Raw genomic sequence first — 20,959 nt, 5'->3', positions numbered from 1 at the left:
GTCCAATTCATGGTCCTAGTTAGATCCAGCAGGCGTCTCCATTTGCTGTGCAAGGCCTTTTTTTTTTTTAACTAAACTATGCTCCCCTGCCCCACACCTCATGCCTTATATGATGATGTTATCAGGTGTGGGACAGGTAAAGACATAGCAAAGAGGCATTTGCAGGCACCACTGATCAGCCGATTGGAGGTATCTGCAAAGTCATGTGGCTTTGACAGTGCTGATGATTGGTTGTTAGCACTTGCAAAGCCTTTGCCTGACAGTGCCCGTTCAGTTCTTTTACAACTGTGGTTTGCACCGCACCTTCAGAGGAACTGTCTCTCAGTACTGATCACCTGATTGGTGCTGAGGGTGAGGCCCTTTGAAGTTGCCACCCGATGCCCACCTGTTAAAATTGGCCACATGGAGTGGCGAGAGGTTGGGATCTGGCCAGCAGGACCCAGTTCTGCACCCCTGATCTATGTGCTAGCTGTTCATGTGTTTGAAGATGACTCCCATAATCAGTTTTTAGTTGTCTCTTCTCCAGGCTAAATACTCCCACGCCCTTTGACCTGTCTCAGTCTCCAGGCTCCTCACCATCTTCCAGTTATCATTCTTAAACTGCAGGGCCCCACACTGGTGAGGTCTGACCCAAACAAAATGGAACAGTACCCTTAGTAGTAATGATCTGGATACTGTCCTGCTCTTGCTGTGTTCTCTAGACTTGTGTTAGGCTTTTTGTGCTGCTGTCTCATTTGTCGCTTGTGGTCTGCAAAGGCCACTGCCTCCTTTTCGTGTGTGCTGCGGTGGATGAGACAGGTTCCATTCCTCCTAGGTTTGTTCATCAGATTCTTCCTACCTACATGCAGAACGTTACACAGATCTCTGCTGAAGTTAATGGTGTTAGTTTTAGTTCTCCATCCTGTCAAGATCCTCTTGAATCCTCTTTTCCAAGGTAGCAATGCGTTTGATGCCTCTGGCCAAGCTGTTTTTAAGTATTGTGGCTCTTTCTATCCGCCTCTTTTGTTCTTTTCATTGTTTCTTCTTCTTTTTGTGATTCTTGATTGGTTTGCACCTCCTCCTTCTCAGCCTCTTAAAAAGCCCCAGTGATCCAGCTTTATTGCATAAAGATTCTCTGCACTTCTCAGGGGCCCTAACATGAACAGCCCATTCCTCTGCATGCTTATGCAGGTATATCCCCCTTAAGTTCATTGGGGTTTCCCCCCCATGTTCAGAGTGACTCAGTGATGGGAGGGTGGCTTTGGTGATGGAATGGGGCCAGCTGAGATCTGCTTCTCACTCCTTGGGGGAGACCTCCCTTCATTGGCTTCCTATCTTATTGTTATTATTTATTACATTTGTATACCGCCCCATAGCCGAAGCTCTCTGGGCGGTTTACAACAATTAAAAACATTAAAAACAGATATACAAATTTAAAAACACTTTAAAAAAAAACAATTTAAAAACACATGCTAAAATGCCTGGGAGAAGAGGAAAGTCTTGACCTGGTGGCAAAAAGATAACAGTGATGGCGCCAGGTGCACCTCGTCACCAAGATCATTCCATAATTTGGGGGCAACCACTGAGAAGGCCCTCTCCCTTGTTGCCATCCTCCGAGCTTCCCATGGAGTAGGCACCTGGAGGAGGGCCTTGGATGTTGAGCATAGTGTACAGGTGGTTTCGTGTTGGGAGAGGCGTCCCATCAGGTATCTCTTCATTTATCTCATTTGAATGAAGACTCGTGTGTATTGAGAGTAACCCAAGCTGTCAATAGGTGGCAGACGCCATCCTTTTTTTTAAAAAAAAAAAGACACACTATTAGCTTCAGATGAGAACGGTCATAATAAGATGTGTGTTCGTTACATCTTAGAAAAGTGGTGGGGGCAAACCAGATAATGGAACCACTGCCCCCCTTTCAGCATTTTTTTTTTTAAAAAGTTCCAAATGTCCTTTCTAGCAATATTGGGGGTGCATAGGTACTCCCAGAGTATTCTAGTCATATGGCTCAGTCGTGGCTCTCCAGGCCATTCTTGGAAGGAGGCTTTGAGCTGGACCTCCATCTTTCTCCCAAGGAGTGGTTTGCCAGTTTTTCCAGGAGAACGTGATACATTTGGGGGAATTTAAAAATCAGTAACTCTGATACAGTTTTTTCTCTTTCAGAATGGTGAGTGAAATGCTTCTTAAAGTAGTGTTTTAAAGTAATATTACTCTGCTGCTGCAAAACTCCTTGGGTCTACATTTCTACCTGGAGATGGGTGGGAGGAGCCTATAGTTTGGGATTGGGATTGGCTGAGTGGTGCAGAGAGCTGATTGGCCAGAGACTGGGAGATTAACAGGAATATCTACAGGAGTCTCAAGTTCAAATAGAAGGATATGAGTGTGTCTGTGTCTTTAAAATTTTGGGAAAAGTTAAAAAGCATTGCTCGAACTTTCACTTGGTGGAGAAGCCCCAGCAGAGCTAGTGGACCAGCCTGCACTGCTATAGCCAGCTCCTCCTCTGTGTATTTACTCTGAAGCAACTCCCTCTGAGTTCAGTGTTGCTCATCCCCCCGCCCCCAGTTAGCTAGGCATAGGGCTGCAGCCTGTGTTTGATGGGCACATACTGGTGTCTGAATGTATCACCTCTCATTGGTCACGTTATATGAGTGCTTGTCTTTTGAGTTTCTGTATAAAAACACAAGTTTCTTCTCTTTGTGGACAAAAATACTGGGGTTTCCATGCGATTTCTAAGATCAGCTATTAACCTGTGTTGACTACAACGCTGGTGGTTTAAATTTTCAACTTTTTGTTTTATTCTCCCTCCCTTCCCCCCGGCCCAATATTTTCCCATCTGGCAAACACTATTACCAAGAGCAACCAAGCATCTTATGGCCCCTTGAAGACTAACAAATGTTATTAAATGTTTTAAATTGTTTTTATATTGTTTTAAATTTTAAAATTGTGTTTAAAATTGTTTTTAAAATATGTGTTTTAAATTGTATATTTGTTTTAATGTTTTTGATTGCTGTAAACCACCCAGAGAGCTTCAGCTATGGGGCGGTACACAAGTGCAATCGATCAATCGCTCAATCGATCGATCAATCAATCAATCAATCAATCAAATTGAATGAAAGAAAGAAAGAAAGTCGTAGGCTTACATGGACTAGAGCCCTCCCCATTAGATGCAAGCTCTGGTTCCAGTTCACGAAGGCTTATTCCATAATAAAATCTTGTTAGTCTTTAAAGTACCACAAGACTCTTTCATGTTCTTGCAGTTGTAAGTCTGATGATTACAAAATAAGCAGTGCATGTTTTTTAAACTTTTCCAAAACTTTTTGGGGGATGGTGAGGTAGGGAATGAGAAATGTAGGAACCATTTTTGTGGCTTCAAAATTTCTGTTAAATCTTACATCTTTAGTCAGGAAACGGCTTTGGAGCCCCAAGTGGTTACTGGCTTTGCACAGTGCTGATCAAAGTTGTATTTAATATTGGGAGGTGGAGGATGAAATGTGGCAAATCCCTACTAAATATTTTGTTTAGGGCATGCTATAATAAATAGAGATCTTTCACAGTGTAATTTTGTGCATGTCTACTTAGTTAGTTATTATTTATAAATATATTTGTATACCACTATTTCATTTAAAAACGTCAACGTAGTTCACAAGTTAAAAAGTAATGACAGTAAAGTAAAAACCATTAAAAATACAGTAAAAACAAAGGTCAGCTATTGCAAAAATGCATCTTCTTAATTGCTTGCATAAGCCTAGCGGAACAGAAAAGTTTTCAGCAGGTGTTTAAAGGTTAAAACAGAAGGTGAATCTCTGTTGGCAGAGCATTCCAGAGAACTGGGCCGATGACATTGAAGGCTCAATTTCGTGTCTATGTTAAATGAGCCTCACCAAGTCAGAGGATGACCAGAGCCACTCCTGCAGACTATCTCAGTGATTGAGCTGGGATATAAGGGTTAAGGCGGTCCCTAAGATACCCTGGACCTAAGTTGTTCAGGACTTTGTACATTAATACAAGGACCTTGAACCTGGCTCAGTAGTGGAAGGGCAGCCAGTGAAGATGTTTTACGAGTGATGCTCATGCTGTCACCTGTGTGTTCCTGTCAGCAGTCTGGCCACTGTGTTTTGCACCAGCTGAAGCTTCTGAACCAGGGCCAAGGGCAGGGCTACATAGAGTGCATTGCAGTAATCCAGCCTCAAGGTTACCAACGCATTGACTATGTCGGTCTGGCTATCCCTGTCCAGGAATGGCCATAGCTGATGAACTAGACAAAGTTGGTAAAAGGCACTGCTAGCCAAGGAGGATACTTGGGCCTGTAGTGACAAAGATGAACCCAGGAGTACCCCTAAGCTACAGACCTGCTCCCTCAGTGGGAACGCGACCCCATCCAGAGCAGGTAACGTGCATATCTCCCAGACAGGTAAATGCCATAAGTTCAGTGGGACTTACTCCCAGGTAAGTGTGTACAGGATTTGTACTGGTTTTGGGAGAGGCAGAGGAGCAGTTGCACTGAGAACTGCACAGAAAGCTGAAGCACTGGTTTGATTCAGTCCTAAACCAAAACAGTGGAGTACAATATAATAAATCAGAATTCAAGAACAGTGGGCAAACAGGAGTCATAATACAGAAAGGAACCCAACAAGCTTCTTCTTTTGCCTGTGCTTGAAAACACTGAGGAATACACAGATATATCCACCTGCTTGTGCAAAGGGATTTCCAGTTTCGGTTCTCCCCCCTCCAGCCCTTTGTATGCCTCCAAAGACTGTCCAGACGATCCGGATGATAAGATCTCATGGCCCAGCTGTGCATCTGGATGTTCTTGTCTGCCCACCAGCTTTTTCTTTGGTTATGTCATTGGACTCTGGATGCCATATTCTAGATCGGGTGGGGAACTTTGGGCCCTCCTGCTGTTGCCGGCCTAGAACTCCCATCATCCCTGGCCATCAGGCCAACTTGCTAGGGCTCCTTCTAGAAGGAAGGGCAGGATATAAATGTAAAAAATAATATTAAGAATACTTCAACAAGTGCAACCCTGCTCATTCTTCTTCACCTCTCAGTGGCTGTTGATACTATTGGCCGTGGTGTCCCTCTGGAGTGGCTCAGAGAGGTGGGGGTTCGGGTCTGTAGGGAAGGAGGGGGTTGGGGCCACTGTATTTCAGTTCTATTCCTATCTCCAGGGGCATTTCCAGAAAGTAGTTATGGGAGGCTTTTGTTCAGTACCATTGGAGTTTTCCTGTGGTGTCCCGCAAGAGTCCATCTTGTCCCCCAAGCTGTTTAACACCTATATGAAGCCGCTGGGAGCGCTCACCAGGAATTTTGGAGTGGAGTATCAGCAATATGCGGATGACACTCAGCTCTACCTCTCTGTGCCATCTGAACCAGGTGAGGCAGCTGAGGTGCTAGACGGGTCTGGAGGCAGTCAGTGATGGGCTGAATGTGGGTCAACAAACTGAAGCTGAATCCTGAAAAGACAAAGGTGTTATGTGTTCCAAGTTCTCAAGTTCAGGAGATGGGATGACAGCCTCTCCTGGACGGGGTTGCACTTTCCTGGAAAGAGCAGGTCTGTAGCTTGGGGATCCTTCTGGATCCAGCACTGTCACTGGAGACTCAAGTGGCCTCAGTGGCTAGGAGTGCCTGTTTCCAGGCACGGCCCCTTTTGGACAGAGATGACTTGGCCACAGTACTCCATGGTCTAGTAACTTCCAGACTGGATTATTGGAGTGTGCTCTTCGTGGGGCTGCCCTTGAAGACAACTGAGAAACTTCAAGTGGTCCAAAATATAGTGGCTGGATTGCTGGCTTGGGTTCCTTTGAGAACTCATATAACCCCTGTTTTAAAACAGTTGCATTGGTTGCCAGTTCATTTCTGGGCCCAGTTCAAGGTACTCACTCTATTGTTTAAAGCCCTAAACGACTTAGGTTTCAAATATCTGAGACTGCCTCCTTCCCTGCAGATCCTCTTGGGTGTTAAGATCGGCAGAGGGGGCTCTCTGGGTAGTTCTGCCACCCTCAGAAGTTCGGAGGATGGTGGCCCAGGAAAGAGCTTTGTCTGTGGCAGCTCCTAAGTTGTGGAACTGCCTCCCTACAAAGGTGAATCTGGCAACTTCATTGCACAGTTTTTGGTGAATGCTAAAGACACACCTCTTTACCCCAGCCTTCGGCTCCTGAGATGTATGTTTTCAGGACCCACTCCAGTCTTGTGGTTGAAATGTGGTGTTGTTGTTAATACCCCGCCTTTTGGCCAAAGGCCCTGAAGGCAGCTTACAAAGAAAAAGAAACACAGGTATAAAAATGCAGCAATAAAAGCAATACAATTTACAAAAATTAAACGAAATAAATAACATTATTAAGAAAAAAATGTCCTTTTTGTTCTACGCAAGCCTCACAAGGGTCTGTCCTATCCTTTTGACTCTCCAGCAAGAGTTTGTTGTCACTTTCCCAAGTGGGTGAAGTTGACTTGGCATTTGGACGACTTGGTCATGGAGCACTTACTTGCCCAGGATGTATTCCACGTTGTTGTGCACTGTGTTGTTGTCACACCCTTGGTATGGCTGGTTATGAAACGCGGCCTTGACAGCATATCTTTCGGTCCGGGCTCACTCCTTGGCGGCTGTGGTGGCGGCTGCTGCGGCTTCCCCTCCGGCTCCTGCTCCTCCTCTGCCTCCCCCCACCCCAGCAGCGGTGGCTTGGGCGGGCCCAGTGCGGGCCTCGAGGGCCTCGCAGAACTGCTTGATTTTGACTGCGTGCTCCCCGCAGCCCAGGCGGGCCTCCAGGCAGCGCACCAGGGCAGCGTGGTGCCTGGAGAGGAGCAGCCTCCCACGGCCTGCCCCAGCAGCATCGGCGCCGGAGGCAGCAGTATTGCATTTTAGATTTTGTAACCCGCCCTGGGACCTATCGGTGAATGATGGGCAATAAATATAAACAATAACAGCAGCATTTGTAGGGCCGAAGGTTCCCCCCTCCTGTTCTACCTCCTCAGAGTACCCTTCTCCGTGCCCTGTCCTCTTACTCTCTGCCTGTCTCCAGCTCCTCCCAATGCCACAAATCGCCACTTCCCCATTCCTTGCCCTCCCAGCATTCCTGTGGCCCAGCAGGTGGATGACAAACACAGCTGTACAGATGTAATACTGATGCTCACCTCCTAAATGGGCCTCTGACACCTTTGTTCTTATTAATGGTTGCTGCTCATAGCAGATGAAAAGATTATTTGTAAATGGTCATGTGATGACCGCTGTGTTCTCTCTCTCTCAGTCTGTTGTGAGCTACCTTGAGAATCATTAGATCAAAAGCCAGAATATAAATCTGTGAAACAATAAATAAATTACTGCATTCATTTCTAAACTAATACATGTTTTCTTCTAAACATCTGGGGTGACTTCACTCTATAGGTCTTTTATTCCTTGAGTAATTCCTTGTACTTCTCTGATGGGGGAAGTGAGGCAGGAGGAAACTCAACAGCAGATCTAGTTGGGCGGGGTGGAATGAGACTCTTTTTGACTTACAGTAAGAGGGAGATGTTGCGAAGGCAAAATTATATCCTCCTTTCTCCTTCCTCAAGAGTCTTCTAGCTGAAGCTTGCTGATAGTTCGAATCTTCCTCAGCTGGGAATGGATTCTGAAGGTGCCCTTCTGCCCAATCCCCTTGTGTTTCTTCCAGGTCTGTCTACGATGGTGAGGAGCACGGGCGCTTCATGGAGAAACTTGATGCTCGCATCCGGAATCACGACCGTGAAATTGAGAAGATGTGCAACTTCCATTACCAGGGCTTTGTGGATGCCATCACGGAATTCTTGAAAGTCAGGGCAGAAGCTCAAAAGCTTAAGGTAAGGAATGGAATTCATCGATACGAGTAATGCTGCTCCTTAGATTTTGAGTGGGTGCTTCAGTTGAGTTGTGTTGGGTATGGAAATATTACTGACTTGATATAAAGTAGATATCGGTTTATTTCCTGATGACCTGACCCCAAACATTCCAGTGGCTAAGTGAATAAAAGCCTGATTGAACTGGAAATGTGCTCCCCTCCCATTTCCTTGTGAATATCTATACTCAATGTCTTATATAATGTTACCAACTGTATCACAAAAGAATGCCTATGCTTCATTTACATGGTTGTAGACCTTGACACGCATACTCTTACAAATGTAGAAGATGTAACCTGAGTGCATTCTTAGTTTAATGATTCCACTTGTAACCGAACCTCCCCTGCTCCTATCTATCCTTTGTTCCTCTGACTCTGAGCACTTATCTCAAGGTCATATAAACTATGCAAGCCTATGTCTGAAAGAAGGCAAGGTGCTCCTGGCTTTTGTTATCCTAAGCACCCCTTTTTCCATATCTAAAATGTTACTATGTCTAGCAATGTTTTCTATTCTTCATGACGTCTGCTCCCCATTTTGTAACCATTGGGGAAACTATATAAATCTTGTGTGTATCAATAAACGGGGTTCCCACTTCTGAAAGGCAACTTGCTGGCAGGTCTTGGGACCCCTTTGCAAAGGTAATATTGTGTGTTATTTCCTGGCCTCTGGCAATAGGTTCTTGCTCTCAACTCTGCACCTTCCCGGGTGTTTGTGAGCTGAGTAGACAGTGACAGCTTGCGTGTTGGGTTTGGACCTAACAGTTGCAACCTAGATCCAGCACACTCTCTGTGCTCAGCATAATATAGTGGAGCTTCCAAGCAGTGATACTGGGAAAGACAATGTGTAGGCTATTGTGATACTCCACTTTATGCACACCTTATCTTGGCCTGCTTAAAATATTGCTTGGTGCAAATTCTGTGTCAGTTACGCTTTTGAATTCATGCCTTGCTAGTGTCACTGTAGGAATACTATGCTAGAGAGGCTTTTTGGAGTTTGCTGTTAGGTGGAACCAACTTTCATTGAGCCATGCACTCTGATCCTAAGATGTGTCTGGCTTCAGGGCTAGTTCACGTAGCCTGACTGTCGAGGCCTCCTTCTTGTGGCCACGCTGGTCGCTCTTTTTATGTCTGGGGGCCTATCTGCCTTGTTTGCAACCAGAGGAACTTGCCCCTTTGCAAGGCATTTCTTCCCTGTGTTGAGAAGGTTTCTAGTAGCATATGTCACTGCAGGCTCTGCTCCTGACCAGTGTGCCAGAGAACCCATTTATCTGGATGACCATGTGCTGAGGGAGCTGTGTTTCCCCTTGAACAAGTGGTGGTTTGCTTCGGCCCTCAGTGGTGTCCTGCCTCAGGTTTGTATGTGTGTGGATGTTGCAAGACTTGCAAAAGTGAGGCAGCTTGTATTGGTTTAGATGTCCCTTTGCATCCAGAGCTGATTATTGCACAGTCCTCTTCCCAAGTGCTTTTTTGGCCTCTGCCTTGGATGCTGGTACCCAGGAAGGACAGAGCTTTAGACTTGTGAGGCAGAGCACAAGCATTAAGGAAGAAGCCGATCAGCAGAAGATCTGTACCAATGGGGTTGCTGCCAGATAACTTGGACAGCTGAAGAAAAAATGATACATGATAAGTTGTTCTGTTCTTCCTGAGAAGTTTTGCTTCATTGCTGGGAGTCTTGTAAAGTTCCTGAAGGCTGCTTGCATACCCCAAGGGCAGCTTTCCCCAACCTGGTGTCCCCTCAGATGTTTGGACTGCAACAGCTGAGCTGCCTGGGGCTGATGTGAGTTGTAGTCCAAACCAGTTGGAGGGACCTAGGTTGGGGAAAGGCTGCTCAGGGGTATGTGTGCCCTCTGTCTGCTGGCTTTCTTTGCAGTCTAATCTCTCAACGCTGCAGGCTGTCTTCTATGAGAAGCAGCAAAGGGCTTCCCAAGAAGTTTTATCTACGGATCCAGAGCAGAGGCTTTGTTCCAGTGCAGTATGGTTCTGTCCTGCTGTTCCTGCGTCCTCACCCAGTTGCGTGTGAACTCAGCCTGTGTGTCAAACCTCTACTCTTTTCTCTTTGTTCTCAGGGTTAGACTCCTGAAGTATAGCAAGACTCAAATGATTTAGCTGGAATTTTGTAATGAATGAATACTGGGGTTGGTTAGCAAGCTTTTCCAGTTGCACAGGACGCTTCAAGGAGGAAGAGCTCTGTGTCGTCAGGGTTGGCTCCAGGTTTTTGTGTGCCCTTGAAGACAGAGTATATCACTGCTCCCTGCTTTAGTACTTCCCATTTGGTACCTCCCTCTTCTCCTTTAACCACACCTCTTTCTGCTTTGGCCCTCCCCTCTTTAAATTAAATACAAGCCTTGCTCAGTGTGGCAACCCTTTATTGTAAACAAAACAAAAACCCAAACAAACTTCTGGACTTCCCTGGTTGCCTTTTAGAATGTTAAAGAATCCATTCAAAATCTATTTCTGCCAGCAGTTTGATTCTAAGCCTGTAAGGAGGACGACTGACCTGCTTGGAAGTGCCCTGCTTTGCTTCAAAAGAGCCCTTTTACCCAGGCTGTGGCTGCTTGAGGCTCTCGGTTCATACAACTAATAAAAATTACTTTGAGACCAAAAGCTGTTTCCCTCCCCATTTTTCCTTTGGCTGCCAGCTCCACTGGTCCACACTGTAGCATTGAACAGCTCCTGTGCCTGGGTGCAGGAGTAGTCAGAGAAACTCAGTCCTCCCCTTGCATCATTGGATTATGGGAGGAGTCAGTGTTAGTACTGCTGAATGGCAAACTCTCTTCGGGTGGCATGATGGAAGCGTCCAGCTGTGCCCTGCAGTCTGTGTTGCAGTGTAGACTCTAGGCTGCTGGCCCAAAGCTGCAGCCACACATCCGTCCTTGCCATTGCAGCTTCCGAGTCCTCGGGCTTTAACTATGGACATTGCATGTTTCCACACTGGTACACATGCATCAGTTTTTCACATTATACCCACAAATTTAAATTGGCCTATTGATGTCTTGGTAGGATGCCTTTGAGTTGCTTTTGATCTCTAGTTTGCATTATGTGTGTCCTCTGATGCAGTGTGATATGGAAGAGAAACTGAGGCTCTCTTCTCCAGCCCTGCTGCCCAGCAAAGAGATATGTTATAAATCACTGCTCATAAGCGATTTTGTTAAAACGTCTCTCAATCCTTGATGGTTATTTCTAGGGTCAGTTTTTCGTGAGTGCCAGTTAGGCCATGCAGTGTCTTCTGGCTAATATGTCCTCTTGTTTCCAGGCAGACACCCAAGCTTGTCGCCTTTGTGCTATTTAAAATGACAGCGTGGCTTTCTCTTCACAGAATCAAGTGACGGATGCTAACAGAAAACTACAGATGGAAAGTCAAAAAGTAAGTCTTGGGTTCTTTTATTGAAAACAAGCATCTCCTGTGGGCTTTGGGCATGGTCTTTGGTGCCAGGTGTGTTGCGCTTATGTGTGGCTGAACCATGCTTCTCTGAGGTGGAAGATCACTGTGGGGAGAGTTGGTGTATTGTGATTTCCCTGCCTGCCTATCATTTATCTTGAATGCATGTCTCTATGCCTATTTGGGGAGATCTGTATTCTAGAAGAATGGCCGAAGTCCAGCTTTCAGGCCGTGGAGTATGGGAGACAGGAGCACAAGAGAGCTCCATGAGGAGAGACCTACAGGGAAAAGTTAGCACTGAGTGCGTCTGTAATAGGCTTTCATAGAATAGTAGAGTTGGAAGGGGCCTGTAAGGCCATCAAGTCCACCCCCCTGCTCAATGCAGGCTTTGAGGGAGGAGTATCAGTTTTAGATGGGGCTTCTTTGCCCTGACCCTCATACCTCTCTGCTCTTACCTCTGGTGCATCCTTGCTTGAGGCCTTTGCCCCACTGCCCCCTGCTGTCTGAAGGTCTCTTGCTCCCTTCCCCTTCCTCCCCTGTGTGCTTGGAACTACCTCCCACCTCCGCCATCTTTGTTAGCAACAGCTGCAGTCAACATAGGCCAGTGATACGCTGGTCTGCCTCCTTCGCCGTTCCTTCATCCTGTGTGGATGCCCTAGAAAATGGTCCAACTTTGCCTGCCTGCCTGCAGCTTTTGAGCCTTGTTTCTGGTACCTAGGAAGCATTGCTTTAAACCTGATGAAGACGACTTGGAATGTGCTGCTAGTGGTAAAACGGAGGTTTCTTTTGCAGCTGGTCGGAGCAATGGAAGAGCTGAAACAGTGTCGGCTACAACAGCGTAATATTTCTGCCACGGTGGATAAGCTCACACAGTGCCTTCCTGGTGAGAGACTTGAATTGGAACCAAAGATATGGCATCCGTGTCCAGAGTTTCTTCTCTTACTGACTTCTGTATCTTTATGTCTCTTCTGCTCTAGTTCTGGAGATGGATAGCAAATTAAGAGAGCAAATGAAATCTAAAAGGTAAGAGCAAAAATATGGCTGGGTATGATAAACGCAGAAGGGCTTAGCTTCACTAAAGCAAATGACTCTCCACAAGTGGAGCAAAAACCAAGTCGAGGGCGTGCCCTGCCCTTTGTGTCAGGCTGGTGACAACTTGAGACAGCCCCATGGTCATCATGGAGGCCATGAAGTCCCAAGCCAGAATACTAGAGGCAGCCTCAGCATGGACATTGAAATCACCCAGCACTATCGTTCTGGGCTCCTTCAATGCCACAGCCGAGATGACCTCCACCAGCTGGGTCAGAGAAGCTGCTGGGCAGCAAGGTGGATGGTACACCAGCAGCAGCCCTAGTTACTGTCTCCTTGGCCCGACACCAGGTGCAGGCCCTCTCAGCCAGCTCCAAGACAGAGTGGTTTCCTGGTGACAGAGATGGAGGTTCTGTAGACCACAGCAACTCCTCCCTCCCCATCCCTGCAGCCTGTGCTGGTGTTGCACCAAGTATCCAGGTGGGCAAAGCTGGGTCAGATCAACTCCTCCCAGCTCACCCACCCAGGTCTCGGTAATGCACACCAAATCGGCATCTTTATCCATGATCAAATCATGGATGAGTGTGGTCTTATTGTGTACCGATCAGGCATTAAACAACAACACACACAGGCCAGTTGGGCACAGCAGATCAGCCACGAGGAACCCATCCATGAGAGGAGTGGGAGTGAGGAACAAGGCGCAGATAGCCTTGCCCTTGTCTTCTATGATAGTTGTCCATCTCCCCATGACTATACTTCTCTCTACCCATGATCACTGAAATTAGGGTGTCATCACCCATGTTTCGCTTTACTAAGACTCCTCCTAAACACCTGATATGGACGCAGCAACAGCCCACCAACAAAACGTACCTGAACTCTGAGAGAATTGGGAACGGTCAGAGCCACTCAATATCTTTCACACAGGGCAGACCTACTCCCCCCCGTCTCACACCCAGAGAGGGCCAGCCTTCTGCCAGTTGCAGACTCTCATTCTGAAGGCATCTGGCGTCTTTCTGCTGTCATTCAGGTCACTGCACAGGTTCTCGCCCTGCGCAGGAACTACACATGGGCCATATGCCCTCCCCACTACCAATCTCCTCTAGATTGTTTTTTTTTAAAGAAATAGAAGGGGGTAGCACCCTCGCCCTCGGGACTCCCTAATTGCCTCCCCAAGGGAAGATCCCCTTTGGTGGCGACCCCACCAGTGGCAGAGCCGACGCTCAAGGGCAGCTAGGCTTTTATGCCCCCTGACCCAGCCAGGAGCTGATGCAAGAGGCTGCCAGATTGACTGCAGTCTCTGGAGCCAGGGTCAGGCAGGGGGTCCCAGTCCTTGCGGCACTTACCAGGGACCTCACTTGTCTCAAAAGAGAGCAACCCAGAGGAGTGAGCAGGCAAGCACCCAGATGCTCAGAGACTTCCAGGGCAGGTCTCCTCCAGTCCCCCAGTGCTGCAGTTAACGGGTGTGAATGTGTCTGTCAGTGATGACTTGGGGAATGGGGCTTTTTCCTGTGGGACTGCAAGATGGCCAAGTTAGGCAGGAGCTGGGATGACTTCACTAGCCCAGAGGCCAGGCTGGGGAGAAGGGCACTTGCATTTACTAGAGTCCTCCTCTGGCTACTGTGCAGAAAAAGCAAGAGCTCTTCCTCATGCACTAATGTACGCAGAGGACAGCCAAAGCCAACGGTAACTTCCTTGCCTGACCTATTGCTCTTCACTTATTTCAGGGCAATAGGGAGATTTGTGCCACGTGACTAGGGACATATTTAAAATGGCAGCGAGGCTGAGGTCATTAGTAACATTACTGGCACAGGTTACATATTTTCATGATTTTCTCTTCTCCTTCAACCACTACAATACAGAAGGGGTCCCCTCGTCCCTCACCAGTTTATTGTGACAGTGACCCTTACAACTAGCATTTTGATTTGGTACCATTTTAGGCAAATGTGTTCCATGAAAATAATTGCACCAACAGCTTTTCCACACAGCTGAATGACCAAGTACTGCTTTACCCAGGCCTTTGACACTTGGGATGTGTATTTTTCTTGTGACTGTAATCTGTTTTAAACTGTTTTTAATATTGTATTTTAAATTGTTGTAACGTGCCCTGAGTCCTTAAGGTGAAGGGTGGATAATAAATCATGATGATGATGTAGAGATGAATATGGGGGTGTTGGTGTTGGGAGTGTTTTTATACCACTGTTCCCCATTTTAGTTCAATTTTAAATGATATTATTTTGTATTCTTTCTGGTGATGCAATGTGAGCTGCCTTGTGGCTCTTGAGGTAGAGAGAGTATGATAAGTTTATGTCTACATCAGTTTCCCCTGAGTTTTCAGTTTTCTCCTCACACCTGTGAAGCAAGCTGCACGGGGAAATCTTTCTTCCCAACTCTCTTCTCATTTTCCAGCGGGGCCAGTTTGGTTGGAAAGGTTTGACCGCTGTCTGATGCTGACTTGTTTGGCTGTCAGGGAGAATGGAGCTTCTTTTCTCTTAGGGCATGCACCAACACTCAGCCGGGATAGGGTGGGGAATTAGTTTTAAAATCTGTTGAGAGATCCTTTGGACTGTCCTGCACGCGCTCTCTGTCTGTGTAGCCGTGTGTGTGTGGCGGACTCCAAGGTGTGGGTGGACTTTTTCTCACCAAGTTTAGTCCCTGTATTCCAGAGGGATAGCTGTGTTGGTTTGTTGCAGCAAAAATGAAGCATCTTATAGACTTGGTTAGTTTTTAAGACACAACAAGGCTCTTTGCTGTTTTTAATCAGTCTCAGTGTCCCAGGAGTCCTTTGGGTTGAAAGATGGCACCATACAGAGAGAGTCAACCTCCAGTTTCCTCCCATGAGTGAAGGAGGCAAGGTGCCACAGCTGGGAGAGGTTGAGTAGGCCACAGTTGGAAGACTTGGCATGCGAGCTGCACCCTAAAGTGTTGTGGGTGGGGGAGTGACGGGGGCATGTTTGAGTTCATATGACCTCACCGTCTTCAGATCTCTGTCAATGGGAAGAACATTTGCTGGTCACGTAGGTGTCGGGGGGGGGGGCTTGGTGATGAATGTAGGCAAGCTCCACAGGTCCCTTTAGTAAAACGGTCTCTTAAAATGAAACAAGTCTGGTGTGCTTGTTCCCCTGGCCTAATCTGGCTACTCGTGTAACCTTCGGTTTCTCTCCAGTGGGGCTGCATTTTATTGGAAATAGCTTTACATAAACCTTAGGGTAACGCAAACAGAGCTGGATTCCTGGAGTAAGCTGCACACTGACTTGTGCTCTTGATGGCCTCTGCAGTTTTCAGTTAAAACAACTTCCCCTTGCCCCAGTTGCACATTATGCAAACACTGTTTGGAGACAAGGACATCGGAGTTGTTCTGTGCATGTGTATGCATGTGTGTTTTTAAACTGGCATGCACACTTTCTGACTAGACACATTTTTAGCGGTAGGGGATGTTAACACCAGAGTGTCCTGACCAAACACCTTTGGCATGTGCTACATTCCTGCTTAATTCTTTTCTCAAGACCGCCAGAACTCCTCTAATTCCATCCCTGGAGTTGAAAAGGCTTACAAAATCTGTTTTGTTGCCTGCTAAGTAAATGCAGCCTGTTTTCCAGCCCTCAAAAGTCTACTGGCCCACCCACCTGCATGCACCTGCGTGCACAGATTGTCAGGACTAGCAAGCAAGGAGCTGTTACGTGCTCGATCTAGTGGGATAACTGCGAGATTGTTGTGTTCAGAGGGATTATCTTCAAAAAAGAATGGGCCATGCCAAACGGTACAAAAATGGTAGTGTGCAGTGCTCGTGCGATAAGGGAAGTATGTACAAAAGAGATTTCTCTTGGATTGTGACCTTCACTGGCCTTTGTTGTCCTTTGTCCAATCGTGATACTCTTCACTTGGGTTTAAAGGGCATTGGATGGAACCTCTGGCTCATGGTTCATGTTTTCCTTCCGCTGCCTTCCCTTCCTCTCCCCTTTTCGTGTCCAGAAAGCCTCTCCACCTTCTAGTGCAGGCTGTCAATGCCTTCACATCTTCTCTACCTTGCAGCTTTTATTTCTCTTTGCTATCCTGTTCCAGCCCTTTACCTTGGTGACCTGATGCTGACAGCAAGGCAGCTGCCCTCCCTACTTTTGTGTAGTTCTTGTTTTGGTCCCTTGGCAGGTGATCCAAGAAGACTCATTGTGGTGGTGGCGGGACAGGCCCTTCTTCACTAGAGTAGTAGGTTGGATGTTTACTGGAGCCTTTTTCTGAGGAGGAGCCAACAATACTTGCATAGTTTGTCTTCCCACCTGTGGGTGGTTTGGTGCAAAATGTGGCAGCACAACTCCTCACTGGGTCAGGTTATTGCCAACATGTCACCCCACTGCTGAAAGAATTGCACTGGCTGTGCATTAGGTACCTGGCCAAGTTCAAGGCGCTGGTTTTGGTGTACAAAGGCCTTTACAGCTTGGGACCAGGATTCCTGAAAGATCGTCTTACCTCTTATATACCCAGTCGATCACTGCGCCCTGCAGGCGAGGGCCTCCTGCAGATACTATCTTATCACGAGATCCATTCCACACAATATAGGAATCAGGCCTTCAGTGTAGTGGCACCTACCCTTTGGAATTCCCTCCCCTTAATTATTAGACAGGTGCAGTCTCTGTTGTCTTTTCAGCACCTACTGAAGACCTTCCACTTTCAACAAGCCTTTTAAGTTGAGACCTTATCCCAGTCTGTGTCTGTGTTGGAATTCCTTTTAAAGATGTTTTTAAAGTGGTTTCTTTTTTAAAAAGATGTTTTAAAGGATTTTTGTTTTAATGTTTTTAAAGATGTTTTGTTTTAAGATGTTTTAAGAGAGTTTTTAGTGTTTTTGGTTGCCACACTTGGCTCCTTCTGGGAGGAAGGGCAGGATATAATTTTAATAAATAAATAAATTATCTTAGTTAAAAACTATGGAAGCAGCTGAATGGGAACCTGGTTGTGCCAGTTGACCACCATCTTCTGGACTGGTGCTGAACTGAGTGATCTTGCTTGTTTCTGATAAGGGTTGGTCCTTCTCTCTTCCAGACACTATTCTGCATTGAAGACTTTGGAACACCTTGAGCACATGTACTTGCCTCAAGTGAGCCATTATCGCTTCTGCAAGGTCATGGTGGACAACATTCCGAAACTGCATGAGGAGATCAAGGAAGTTTCCATGTCTGACCTCAAAGATTTTTTGGAGAGCATCCGCAAGCACTCGGACAAAATTGGCGAGACAGCAATGAAACAGGTGAGCTGAGCCATAAAGGCAAGGCAAGTGCCATATCAAGCAGAGTTGCCTCCCTTCTCTCTTTGAAGCACCTCAAACATCTTCTGGTTCACCCATCTTGTAGGTGGCTGTGGATGCCACTATTGGGCCCCTCTGGTTGCGAGAGACTCCTTTCTGTTCCTTATGGTGCTTGTGCAAAGTCACTGGTTCCAAGGAGATGACAGAGGGAGTGTGTAATGTTCCTCCCCTGGCACCACCTGTGACGCTCTCACCTGTGGCTACCACCAGGGAGAAACATAGTTTTTTCCCCCCTCTAGCTCGCCCTAGCACAGATCTCGCAAGACTCCCCTGCTAGGCAGCACTACCAGCCACTTCCTGTAAACAATACTGCCTGAGACCTCGCCTTTAGGCTCCTTCTGGCTTCTTGTTACTATGTGTCTGAGTGCCCTTGCCGTCCACAACCCCCCTTGTATCTTTGTCTATAAAGCGTACAATCCTGGGTTGCTCTGGATACTTGGCGATGTTACAATATCTCCCTTCACCGCTGCCACCATTTATTTGATACTGTTTCCCTCCAGCCTTGGTAATTACCCTGCCCTCCCTTCTGGTCTGTGTATCCCCAGCCAAGCATCAGGCTTTAGGTAAACCAATAAAAGTATTTATTTGATAACACCAGGTAATAGCAAGATTACTGTAGGAATATTCAACAACCGTATGGTTTCATATAGTGTCACTCTTTATGTTTCCAGTCTTACATATTCTGCCTAAATACCAGCCAAATATAATCCAACCCACAACCAACTCCAATCCACACTCCGCAACCAACTGACCTCCTCTCAACTGTCATCCTCATTTATTCCTTCAGCCACTCAAACACTCAGCCAATCATCATACAGCATTCTCCAGCATTCTAACCCATGTATTCCCCCCTCTCACTCAGTCACTTACCATATATTGCTTAATAAACCCGCACTTACCATATTTACTGTTATCAAACTATAGGGACATCACAGAGTGCCTCCCATGTTTATGGGAATTTGGGACAGTAGACCAGTAGAAGACCATCTTTCATCCTTAGATGTAATGTAGTGTGAACCAATGCATATAATTATCCAGATTCATTATCTTCCCTAATTGGGTACAATATCAAATGAGAAGTAGAACACGAGAGCTACAGAGACTTTGTGGCTGTCTGTATGGGAACATTATATGGGAAAATGAGAGGTCATTGTTACATTGTTCTAACCTTTATATGTTTGGTCCCAAACACATAGTGTTATAAGCCTAAACTCCAGGGTAAGAGCTTGATGCTAGTCCATGTGACCTTGTTCAGACAGCAGAGAAAGGACAGGTCAGTGATCCTCAGATATATGGATGACTCTTGGAAGAAGCCCGCATGGTGGAAAGGCATTCCTTTTCAAGCATGGCAGGGTTTGCTCTTGAGGAAGATGTTTGTGGCCGAGATGGGCAATTGGATGCAAGACTCCCATCTCATCAGCTTGGAAGAAGGCTGTTTGAGGCATTGGTATGAACCTCCTTCCATATGTTCCTTCCTACATGCTCTGATCGCCACCTGAGGTACTTCTGCAGTACCTTTGAGGCTGTGAAGCATGGTGGCAGCCATGAGGTGGAGGGGTGTTTTTTTTGGTAGTGACACTACCCTGTGGGGCAGCCAACCATATAAGAGTCATCTGGCACCAACAGTTAATTATTGTAGGTGGAGCGAAAACTTCTCTTCATAGGAACATGGGATGGACCATCGCTCCATCTAGCTCAGTATTGTCTACACCAACTGGCAGTGGCTATCCAGGGCTTCAGGCAGGAGACTCAGCCCTACCTGGAGATGCCGTTGGGGATTGAACCTGGGGCCTTCTGCATGCAAGGCAGGCGCTCTGCCACTCAGCTACGGCCCTTCCACAAAAAGCCTTTTGCTGAACCTTTCCCATTATGACTTATACTTTTAATACTCTTCCTGTTTTCCTGGCTGTTTCCCCAAAATATTATTTTTGGTTTTTATAGTATTTCTGGAGCTTTATGACTGTTGATCCAAGGTCTGTTGGCAATCAGAGGACCAGGATACAGTCTCAGGTAGTCTTTTTCTACTGTGAACATTGTGAGGGTTAGTGATCTTGGACTGTAGCGTAGCCCTCCACAACGGGTAATGATGTCCAGCAAGTTCCAGAAACGTGCTTCTTCGTAGTGGGCATTTGAGGAATAGCCTCCACTCTGGGAATGGAAATGGTAATGGACTGCCTTCAAGTCGATTCCGACTTTGGGTGACCCTATGAATAGGGTTTTCATGGTGAGCGGCATTCAGAGGGGGTTTCCCATTGCCTCCCTCTGAGGCTGAGAGGCAGTGACTGGCCCAAGGCCACCCAGTGTGTGGGGATTCGAACCCTGGTCTCCCAGGTCATTGTCCAACACCTTAACCACTACACCACATTGGTTCTCGACCCACTCTGGGAAGATCAGGCATAATGTGGCCTCCCGCAACTTGGTGACTTCCCCCATTCCAGCGGATGTTTTGGGGCTTTGACAGAGAGACATGCTTCATGAAGATGCTTCATGAAGACTCACATGGTTCAGGTGTCCTTCCCAGGAAGAATTGCAGATGGGATGTCATCAGGTAGGCAGTGGCAGAGGAGTCTAATTCATTTAGACATTGTTTAACCAGCCTTTGGAAGGTGGCTGGGATGTTCCTAAGTCAAAAAGACTGCATGGTGAATTCAAAAAGTCCCAGGTGAGTAGTAAAAGACTGTTTGGTCCTGGCTAGTTCAGTTTTTCTAAGATTACTGGCAAACAAGCTGCAAAAATTTGAAGTAAAGTTTTCAGTTGCTGGGTCTGTGTAACTGAGATGGCTGGGCCTAAATTTTGAGGGGTTCAGTTCTTTCTCCCGAAGACAGTCTTCTCATTTGTCTGAAGGCAAGTCCTGTTCATTCCCTTCAAAGGCTGTCTGGACAAAATCATAAGAATGTAAGGAGAGTCCTGCAGCTGGCTCAGGGCAAAGGTTCACCTAATCGTTCATCCTGTTCCCATAGTGGCCAGCCAGGTGCTCCTGGGAAGCCCACAAGCAGGACCTCCCCACTTTCGATTCCCAGCAACTGGCACTGGGAGATTTACTGCCTCCATCAGTGGAGAGAGGCCATGGCCATCATGGCTGCTTGACCGTGGACAGCTGTATCCTCTGTGAAACCGCGTCAGATGGATCCCTGTATGATTTGACTTGGTATAGGCCAGGTTTAGTCCCACCATTAAATAGCCATTGAGGCAACTGACCTTGCCAAGGGGGTCTAGTGCAGTGAAGGCTCTTTTCCAGGCTGCCGCCAACTTGTTAATCCTGAGAGGCTTCAGGGCCATGACTTGGTCGCCTTCTGCATACTTCCAGAACTGAGCACTGCCATAACGATGCTTTTGTTTTTCTTGAGTTCTGCTTCCGCTAACGAAGGTGAGCCTTTCTCAGAGTTTGGTATATTATCCACATAATCCAGGATGGTGCTGGGTTCAGATGCTGAG

At 46.8% G+C, this 20,959-nt stretch overlaps 1 protein-coding gene across 5 annotated transcripts in view; it reads left to right on the top strand.

Annotated features, from left to right (window-relative positions):
* EXOC6B (exocyst complex component 6B) overlaps positions 1-20,959 on the top strand; it is a 306,373-nt gene that overhangs the window by 45,498 nt on the left and 239,916 nt on the right. For all 5 annotated transcript variants that reach the window (XM_061583690.1, XM_061583686.1, XM_061583689.1 and 2 more), the window contains exons 2-6: positions 7,623-7,788; positions 11,140-11,187; positions 11,995-12,085; positions 12,180-12,225; positions 17,263-17,467. In XM_061583690.1, the coding sequence (XP_061439674.1) occupies positions 7,623-7,788; positions 11,140-11,187; positions 11,995-12,085; positions 12,180-12,225; positions 17,263-17,467 (556 nt within the window). The remainder of the gene's footprint in view (positions 1-7,622; positions 7,789-11,139; positions 11,188-11,994; positions 12,086-12,179; positions 12,226-17,262; positions 17,468-20,959) is intronic.

This window comes from Rhineura floridana, chromosome 9 (genome assembly GCF_030035675.1).
Source record: "Rhineura floridana isolate rRhiFlo1 chromosome 9, rRhiFlo1.hap2, whole genome shotgun sequence".
NCBI lineage: Eukaryota > Metazoa > Chordata > Lepidosauria > Squamata > Rhineuridae > Rhineura > Rhineura floridana.
This window is presented reverse-complemented; position numbering and strand designations above follow the sequence as displayed.